Genomic DNA, 9820 nt, shown 5'->3' with positions numbered 1-9820 from the left:
TATAAAATTTTTAAAAAATATTTTAAAAAATATAAATAAAAATATATATATAAATAATTTTAAATAATAAATTAATCATAAATATTTTTAAAAATAAAATATATATTATATATATATATATTATATATATATTTTAAAATATATAATATATATATATTTTTTTTTTTTGTTTTTTTTGTTTTTTTTTTTTTTTTTTTTTTTTTTTTTTTTTTATTTTTTTTTTTTTTTTTTTAAAAAATTTTTTTAATTTTTTAATATAATAGAATATATATATATAAAAATAATAAAAAATTTTTTTTTTTGGGGGGGTTTTTTTTTTTTTTTTGTTTATTTTTTTTGGGGGTTTGGGTTGGTGTTGGGGGGGGGGTGGTTTGTTTGTTTGGTGTTTTTTTTTTTTTTGGGATTTTTTTTTGGAAATTTGTTTTTTTTTTGGGTTTTTTTTGTGTGTGTGTGTTGTTTTGGTGGGGGTTTTTGGGGGTTTTTTGTAAAAAAATTTTTTAAAAATTTTAAAATTTTTTTTTTGGGGGTGTGTTGGGGGGGGGGGGGGGGGGGGGCCAAAAAAAAAAATATAAAAAATATTATATAAAAATTTTAATAATATTTTAAAAATTTAATTTTTAAATAAACAAAAAAAAAAAAAAAAAAAAAAAAAAAAAATATATTTTATAAAATAATAATTATTAAAAATTTATAAAAATAAAAATTTTAAATTTATATAAATTGTTTTTTTTTATTTTTTTTTATTAAAAATATAATATAAAATAAAAAAATAAAGAATATATATTATAACCCAAAATAATATGAGATAAAATTTACCATAAAATTAAATATTTATTTTATAAAATATTTTTTTATATATAAATTTAAATAAGATAAAATTATTATATTTAAAAAATAAAAAAAAAACAAAAAAAAAAAAAAAAAAAAAAAACAAAAAACAAATATCGATAAAAATATAAAATATTAATTTTTTAATATATATATTAATATATAATTCAAATTAAAATATATTTTAAAATATTTATATATAATTATATATTTTATATTTTAATAATATAATATATAATTTTATATATATATAAAATATAATATATAATAATATATAATATATATGTATAATAATTATATAATTTTATTTAAAAGGGTTTTTTGTTTAATATCTAGTTTATATTTTTATATTTTTGGTTTTTATTTATTATTTATATATATAAATATAGTTTTTTTTTTTTTTTTTAGTATTAATTTTTTGTTTTTTTTTAATAATTTTTTTGAATTTATTTTGTTATTTTTTATTTTTTTTTTTTTAATTTTTTTTTTTATATTTTTTAGTGGGGGGGTTTGTTTGGTTTGGGGGTTTTAAAATTTTAATTTTTTTTTTTTTTTTTTTTTTTTTATTTTTTTTTATATTTTTTTTTTTTTTTTTTTTTTAAAAATATTATATTTTTTTTTTTTTATTTTTTTTTTTTTTGTAATTTTTTTAATTTTTTTTTTACATTTTTTTTTTTGATTTTTTTAAAAAGGAAATTTTGAAGAAAAAAATGTGTAATTTTGTTTTTTTTTAGGGTTATGGTAACTGCAATTTCTTAACGGGAATTTTGCAGCTGTTGCGCTGCTTCAAAAAAAAAGGACCTTGAGGATTCTTGGTTTTAGTCAGGGGGCAATGGGGTTTATATTGGCCTTAAACCAAAAGGGGGAAAACTCTCTTATTCCTTTAAATTTGCGATTTTTGTGTCTGCCTTCAAGTCACGATCATTGCCTCACCAGCATCTATATGCCGAGAAGATCACTCTCCCAACTTTACATGTGTTTGGAGAGACGGATCAGGTAATGCAGGATGTTGTTGTGGGAGTCTTTACGGATTTCCAGCTTGGTTCTTCCTCTAATTTGCCAGTTCAAAAATGTGTTGACTTCTGATTGGTTTTGGTTCATCCTGAAGCTAATGCCATACTTAAATACTTGCTTGATGGGAAATGTGTTCCTAAAACTACAAAACATGCTAAAGCCTACGCTGTGAAAATGTTTGAATTTAGAAACCCGATAGCTATTGCTATTTTCCCCCCCAAAAAAAAAAGAAAAAAAAAATCTTACTTTTACCTTGTTATCAAGCACTACAACAACAACATTCATTTTTATGTGGCCTTGTAAAATGTATTCCACAATTATTTTTGTTAATGCAGACTTTGATTTATTTTATGTTCTTGTAGTTTAACTTTCTAGGAGAGTTTTAGTTAATGTAAATAGGTAAAGAATTTTGCCACACATATCTTTCTTAGTCTTTGTTCTGTGTACTGATGATATTGTCATTAACCACTACATATTCTAATTTGGCTATGGATAACATGGATATTATTTTATTTATTTATTCAATTTTCATTTATTTATTCTTTTTGTGCCTTTTGCCATATATCATTTAGCATACCTACAAAAAACAGAAAACAACAGTTGCAGCATTTTGTCTTTAAAGAGTAAGAAAAAAAAAATGCATTTCTTTTTCTTTCAGGTTATTGAGAAACCTATGAGTGAGGAACATCTACAGTATTTCCTTGATCCAGAGATATTAATGCACCCAGGCGGTCATTTCATCCCAGCTACAGGAGCACAGAAAGCAGTCTATCTTAAGTTCATTGAAAAAATGAGGGAGCTGTGTGACTGATAAGTTAGTGCTATTTATGATTTGGGGTATACTTTATTACATTTTCTTATTTGCATTACGAAGCTATTAATTGTTCACTTGACATCTTTACAAATATGACTGAGTCATATTATAAATGTACTTTAGTAATCATTTATATACAAAAATATAGCACTTGTTTATATAGTACTGTTTAGTACAAATTTTATTTTGCTCAATATACTTGTGATACACTTACCTTTTGGTATTGATTGAACTGCAATAAAATAATGGCACATGTGATGATGGATTTCATAAAAAGATGAATAAATAAGTGATGCTAGATTGTATTTAATTAATAAATTAGTTAATACATTTGTTGGTTGGAATATAGACACTAATCCAGAGCCTGCAAGGTTGTAAAGTAGATTTCTTTCAAAGTATACCCAAAAAATAAAATACTTCTGAGTATGTCATATGTAAATATAAACTCATGTATGAATATGCGCATGGTGCGGAAGAGAAACCGAGACACAGAAGAAGGGAATATTTCCACTGGGATTTTACGTCCTGATGGGGATTCTAGTCCAACTCGAAATGTCACATTTGAGTATTCCTTTCTTACTGTGACGGTGCTACATTTTGTCTTTGTGCACATTGCTCTCTTTGTAATTTTGTTTGTGTATGATGTGATTTTCCCCAATTTTAGCCTGCTTTTTTTTCCCCCTCTCTTCAATTTGGGAAAATTTATGTTTACCACCATTGAATGTATTTTGCTATAACATTAAACAGATGCATAAAAAAGACAATTTATTGTATTACACATTCAGTTAAAATGAAAGTAGTCTTTACCCTCCTCCAGGTGTAAAGATTCCAGATTCTCTTCAAACTTTCCCCCAGTTAGATCCTGTAAAAAAAAAATAATAATGATAATAATAATAATAAATAAATTAAATAAATTAAAATGAAGGATTATTGGATACTTTTGGATATCTGCCTACAACAGATGTCAACAGTTCATTTCATTTGATTAATAAATAATCCAAGAAAGGCAACAAGACTCAAATTTCCATTGATATAGTAAATAATAGCATGTGATATATGAAATAATAACTCATTATGAGAGGTTATATGTTTATAGTTATTCATGCAGACTCATGTATTCACACACACACCACACACACACACACACACACACACACACACACACACACACACACACACACACACACACTCACACACTCACATGCAAACGCAAATTAATCTCACCATCTTCATACAGATGATCAGGGGTGGCTTGATTTGGCTGAAGTGAACAATTGGCACTTTGGGCTTAGGCCTTTCCTTGGACTCCTCGTATGTATAACACGTCCCTATCTTCTTCACATCAACATCACAAAATGCCACAACCTTCTTTTGGTTTTCTGTCGTGAGGGACCTGTAGAACTTACGACCCTGCTTGCCTGCATTCCAGATGGTGAAGGACTCCCAGTGGCTTAGGATGCATTTTTCTATTTCTTGGATCCTTAAGTTCCAGATAGTTTGTCTGTAGGAAGTCATAATTCAGTCAGCCAACTTACTGGAACTGAATGTCTTGTTTACTTCCCAGAAATGAATGTCATATGAACATGGGAGATATAAAATGGAAGCTTTAATACACATATTCTTCTTGGGGAATGTAAAAGAAACATCAGTAGACATGTCCATCCACTCAGCTTGGCAAATATAGAATAAAAGCATTAATACAGGTTCTTTCAATAAACTAAACACTGAGAATTAAATATCCAGGAATGAATTACTATAATGGAGTTATTTTTTCCTTCTCTATGAAAATTTGTGGTTTCATACTCGTCAATAGAAAATGTTGTTGCAGTCGGGTGATATCTATATACAAGGAGGTTATCGGGATGACGGAAGACCTTGCCACCCAGTTGCAGATGCTTGAAGAAAAATATGAGGTCCTCTGGTGTTCCCTTTCCAGCTTCACTAAACCCACCAACTCTGTCAAATACATTAAAGAAAATTCTTTAAGGGATAACACTGTACATCTTAAAATAATGTAATCTTCGTGTAATTGTAGAACTTACACAATATAGATTTGCCCTCAAAATAATCTGGGACTGACATGATAATTTCAGGTATAACAAACCAGACACTAGAAGTAAGTAAGTAGTGGTGATGATTAGAATATGAGAGAGAGAGAGAGAGATAGAGAGAGAGAGAGAGAGAGAGAGAGAGAGAGAGAGAGAGAGAGAGAGAGAGAGAGAGAGAGAGAGAGAGAGAGAGAGAGAGAGAGAGAGAGAAGAGACAGAGACAGAGAGAGAGAGACAGAGACAGAGAGAAAGAGAGAGACTGATAGACAAAAAGAAAAGATTTAGAAATTTAGACATGGTACAAAAATATACTGTTGAAATACCCCCCCGATCCCTTGCTTGTTGTTGTTGTGGGGGCTTAGGAGTTGGGGACTTGATGCCCAGTGTACAGTGTAGAGGATCACCCCTGCCTTGGGTATCAGCTTTTGCCTCAATTAAATTTGTATAGTCTTTTCTTCTCCCCCTTTCCTTTTCCTTCTCCTCTTCATCTCCTTCTGTCCACTTGTCCTAATCTTTGACTCATTTTCATCCTCTTTGCCACAATACTGTATCATAATGCTATATGACTTTTAATGTCTAGCACACATATTTGATTCAACCATTAATGATTCTGGAAACCCTCAAAAAAAAAAAAAAGACTTACCTGGGGGCTTTTCCCATAAGCCCGACCCTATTACTATATTATGTATAAACTACTAATGACCTTAGATGCCGATGCAGCAGAAATTTTTCAATAAATAAATAAACTGATACTGTTGAAATATGTTATGATTAGAGAACATCTCTCTCCTTACCTGTCAAAAACATTTCGATGGCAAAACCAAGTTGGCATTATCACAGTAGGGCCATGGGAGGTGTAGATTTGTAAGGTCAATTTGGATTCATCAAGTTCATTTGCCCATTTTGAGTACCGTAGAGTTGAATCTGGAGGGTCACGTGTAAATTTGCTGCCTATAATCTGGTTGATAAGAGATTTCAATTTTACTTCAGTTTCAGTAAAGTTTAGTTTTATCTGCATCTGTATCCATGTATATACATTTTTATATTTTATTCCTTGCATTTTTTTTTGCAGGAGACTACATAGAGATGCATAATATTTGATAAAACAAATTCTAATCTCTTCTCTCTCTCTCTCTCTCTCTCTCTCTCTCTCTCTCTCTCTCTCTCTCTCTCTCTCTCTCTCTCTCTCTCTCTCTCTCTCTCTCTCTCTCTCTCTCTTTGTAATAATAATAATAATGATTTAGAGTTTGGTATGGTAGGCTCTTGTGCTTTTAGTCAAATTATGGCTGTCTGTTTATTGTGTTTCTAAACTGCCCCTACTGTGCAAGGACTGGCCAGGGTTACCATCCACTGGCAGTACAGTATTTAAATGCAGACCAGTAGGATTGCTAGAGTGTGTGTGTGTGTGCATATGTGCGTATGTGCGTGCGCGCGTGCATGTGTGCGTGCGTGCGTGTGGGTGTGTGTCGCACATATATGTTCCTCTATTTTTTCTTAATTTCTTTCAGTTTACCAATGCTCACTACTGCATGTAGTGTATTCAATACTTACAGCCTCATGATTATGGAATGCCAGTTCATATTGCTTCTGAATTCTTGTCGGTTTCATTATATCATCCTGCAAGCAAAATATGAAAAAGCTTCCGTGATTGATGAAAAGATAAACAATATTTTATTTCAAAAGTACAATTATTATGTAACAACATAAAAAGCAAAAACAACTTTTGAGCATAAAAGAAATCAGAATTCTAAAGAAGGACAGAAATATTAGGGAAATTCCTTTCTTCAGTAATAAAAGTGACAATATCTTATGTGCTGTCATTTTGTGTCATTCCAATTTGAATAGGGTTTTAGTTAATTTCAGCTGGAATAAAGTTTTATTAAATTAAGGTTTCACTTAATTTAATTTGAATGGGTTTTATATAATTCTGATTTGAATAATATATCACTTATTTCTCACACGAATGCAGTTTCATCTAATTTGAATTTAGGTGATAAAATTAACAAAAAAGAATGTGAAACTGATCTCTTAAAAAAACAATAATAGATGTACAAAGTGGAATAGCTCTTAATAAATCAAGTGAATACCATTCAATTTCCATTTCAGAGATCAGAATAAAAAAATAAAAAAAGTGTAGATATTCCCAACAAATCACTTCAGACACTAAATCTATTTTAAAACTCATAGAGCAGAATTCAAAGAGTAATGTGGATGTTAAAAAAAAAAAAAAAAAAAAAAAAAAAAAAAAAAAAAAAAAAAATATATATATATATATATATATATATATATATATATATATATATATATATATATATATATATATATATATATATATATATATATATATATATATATATATATATATATATATAATAAATATAGAGAGAGGAGAGAGAGAGAGAGAGAGAGAGAGAGAGAGAGAGAGAGAGAGAGAGAGAGAGAGAGAGAGAGAGATATATAGTTAGATACTTATCAAGAAAAAAATCAATACTTACAGAATCCAAGAAGCACAGAAACTCTCCATGACTTTGTTCTACTGATCTATTCTTTGCAAAACCAACTGGAAAAAAGAACATCATTAAACCAATGGAATATGTACAGGGCTGTAGAGTTATGTAGGGGGTGATAAGCTATAGGTTAGAGCCTCACATTTTGAGGAACTGCCATATTTTGGTGACTTTATAGAATTGATTGTTTATTGCGTTCATATGAGTTATTAACTTGTTTGACTTTAATGTTTTGGCTACTGATTGAATGTTAATGTTTTCAAGCTTTATATGACTTTTATTTTCTATTTGTAAGGGCCCCCCAAGCTTTATATAATTTAGAGCTTTGCCATGTCTAAATCTGGTCTTGAGTACCTGTAGTAGCTAAAGGATAAAAGTCTGTACCACCCTGATACAGTGGTAAAAAAAAAAAAAAAAAAAAGTGCTCAATTGTTTTCTTGACAGTTGAGAACAGAACAGCTTTGAAATCTTCCTGAAAATTAAAGCATTTTGATACTAGGCTTTATCTCTCAGTGGATCAATTTTGCATATAGTGTTTCCATTCTGCCAACTTTAGCAACTTTTCAAATGAAGCGTTTATAAGAAGCAGTGATTTGAAACCAAATAAAGTTGCTATATATATGAGCAGGGGGGAAAAGAGCCTTTGTATATGAATCTGTGATGTATACCTAACATTTCAAAACAGAGTTAAAACCTATTTGACTTGACTGATTGTGGTAAAACCTGTAACCGCCCAGTATAGAGATAAAATAATAGCAATGATAAGAACAATAGCGTTGATAAAATAAAATATCTTCATATCCAAATATCCATCATGCTTTCAAGTCTAACCTCCTTTTGGGTTTTCATTCTTCTCAACAGTAGTAATGACAGCATAGCCCTGTTCAATAAGCCTTGTAGACCAGCCTTGTACGATCCTCTCGGAGTCATCAGTGCAGCTGTCCAAGAATAAAGACACCTCGACATTGAGTGTGTGTTGCTGGAGGCTGATGGAGGCCAGGCAGTCATCGAGCCATTGGCCTGCATTGTGGACTGGGATGATGACTGACTTCGTTGAGATGTTAGGAAGAAAGATTTTATTAATGCTTTTTTGGTGTGTTTTTCAAAACATGATATTTATTCACATTGCATTTGATTAAAAAAAAAATGTAAGTACATCAAACTCTAAACTGGCCTACATTTGATCACGCCTGTGTTTTGTGCAAGTTTAGTAATCTATAATATATATGCTATGATACTTACAACATCAATCTTCTCCAAATTACTTTTTTCATTTTCCTGTGATTCTAGTATTTCTTCCTGGGTGAAAGAAAAGTATGAATAAGTAAGGAAAGAATTGATTTGTTAAATTATGAGTATATTCCATTTCATAATAATGATAATAATAATAATAATAATAATAATAGTGGCAACAAAAATAATAATAGTGACAGTAAATAATAATAATAATAATCATAATCATAATCATAATCATAATAATAATAATAATAATAATGATAATGATAATGATAATAATAATAAATAATTAATAATAATAATAATAATAATAATAATAATAATAGTAATAATAATAATAACAATAATAATAACCATAAATAGATAAATAAATAAATAAATAAATAAATGATTGAACGACGTAAACAATCTTGCCAACCCACTGAACAGTCTCAAAGCTACACAAAAGAAAATCGAATATGGTGAACAAAGAAATAAAAATAAAGAAACAAATAAAAAAATAATAATAAAAAGAAAGACACTAGAAACTCGCGGCCACTTTTGAGCGAGAGAAGGGGAAAAAAAATCAAATTTCCCGCGGTTTCCCCCGTCCGCCATTTTGTATTCCGGACGGTTCCTTTCGGGTTCCGCGTCGACTCTTACTACCGACGCTCTCTTTTATATATTATCTACCTCTTGGCTCATCTTTTCTCGCAGTTTTGGTGAGTGCCGAACCGTTATTTGATCCGCTCTGGCCATAATTGGGGATTAAATATTTCGCCCCTTTTTCCGTAAGAACCGATGGTTGTATGACGGTGGCTCTTGGGGTCCTCACAGCCTCACTACCGAGACGCACCGATTTTAACCTCTCTCTCCTCCTTATTCTCCTCCTTTATCCTTGCTTTTCTCTCTCTCGCCCCTCTCCTCCTTCCTGCTCCTCGTCCTCTTCTCCTTTCTTTCCTCTTTTTCTCCTTTTCAGCGATTTTTTTTTTTCTTCTTAGGCTGCAGATTATAAGCACGGGGGTTGCTTCTCGCCTTGAAATGACGATGTGTTTAATTTTTCCTTTAAAAAAAAAAGATTAATAATTGGATGAGTAATAGATGAAAATAGGATGAGGAAGAGGAGGATGGAAATAGTAAATACCAGGAATAACAGAAGGCTAAAAAATTGAAATTAGAAATAATATTTGGAGATAAATAGAAGTAAAAGAATTTTGCAAACACGAGACTGAGTGTTTAGTTCTTACTTTAGAATTTATTTTATGTATTTTTTATTATTTGTATTAGTAGTATACATTCCTTACTAGTATCGACGTATGGAATGATAAAACTTTTCCATAATTTAGAAAGAAAAAATAGTTTTCAATTTATTAAATTTCCCAAAGTTTTGAATA

General features: G+C 29.8%; 3 protein-coding genes across 3 annotated transcripts in view; 2 read left to right on the top strand and 1 right to left on the bottom strand.

Annotated features, from left to right (window-relative positions):
• The window catches only part of LOC119598930 (esterase OVCA2-like), a 5164-nt gene extending 1845 nt beyond the window's left edge, over window positions 1-3319 (top strand). Inside the window, 3 exon segments of the mRNA XM_037948641.1 lie at window positions 1636-1690; window positions 1693-1824; window positions 2501-3319. Of these exon segments, the coding sequence (XP_037804569.1) occupies window positions 1636-1690; window positions 1693-1824; window positions 2501-2653 (340 nt within the window). The 3' untranslated portion in view covers window positions 2654-3319.
• Window positions 3320-3408: 89 nt separating this feature from the next.
• On the bottom strand, window positions 3409-9462 carry LOC119598929 (UDP-GlcNAc:betaGal beta-1,3-N-acetylglucosaminyltransferase-like protein 1). Its single transcript, XM_037948640.1, has 9 exons — window positions 9120-9462; window positions 8454-8510; window positions 8043-8259; window positions 7200-7264; window positions 6256-6321; window positions 5499-5662; window positions 4460-4612; window positions 3881-4157; window positions 3409-3518 (listed from the first exon to the last, which is right to left on the bottom strand). The coding sequence occupies exons 1-9, from the start codon at window positions 9183-9185 to the stop codon at window positions 3438-3440; spliced, it is 1146 nt and encodes a 381-aa protein (XP_037804568.1). The 5' UTR covers window positions 9186-9462; the 3' UTR covers window positions 3409-3437.
• Window positions 9022-9820, top strand: part of LOC119598928 (zinc finger protein 91-like) — a 40255-nt gene continuing 39456 nt past the window's right edge. Inside the window, 1 exon segment of the mRNA XM_037948639.1 lies at window positions 9022-9148. The gene's annotated coding sequence lies outside the window, so the exon portion shown is untranslated.

The sequence above is a fragment of the Penaeus monodon genome, chromosome 42, assembly GCF_015228065.2.
Source record: "Penaeus monodon isolate SGIC_2016 chromosome 42, NSTDA_Pmon_1, whole genome shotgun sequence".
Classification (NCBI taxonomy): domain Eukaryota; kingdom Metazoa; phylum Arthropoda; class Malacostraca; order Decapoda; family Penaeidae; genus Penaeus; species Penaeus monodon.
This window is presented reverse-complemented; position numbering and strand designations above follow the sequence as displayed.

Coding starts and splice junctions, on each gene's coding strand:
- LOC119598929 (XM_037948640.1), bottom strand. CDS start 9,185: ATGGCCAGAGCGGATCAAATAACGGTTCGGCACTCACCAAAACTGCGA. Junction 7,265..8,042: donor GAATGAAAACCCAAAAGGAG/GTTAGACTTGAA, acceptor TCTTTTTTCCAG/TTGGTTTTGCAAAGAATAGA. Junction 5,663..6,255: donor CATTCCATAATCATGAGGCT/GTAAGTATTGAA, acceptor CTTATCAACCAG/ATTATAGGCAGCAAATTTAC.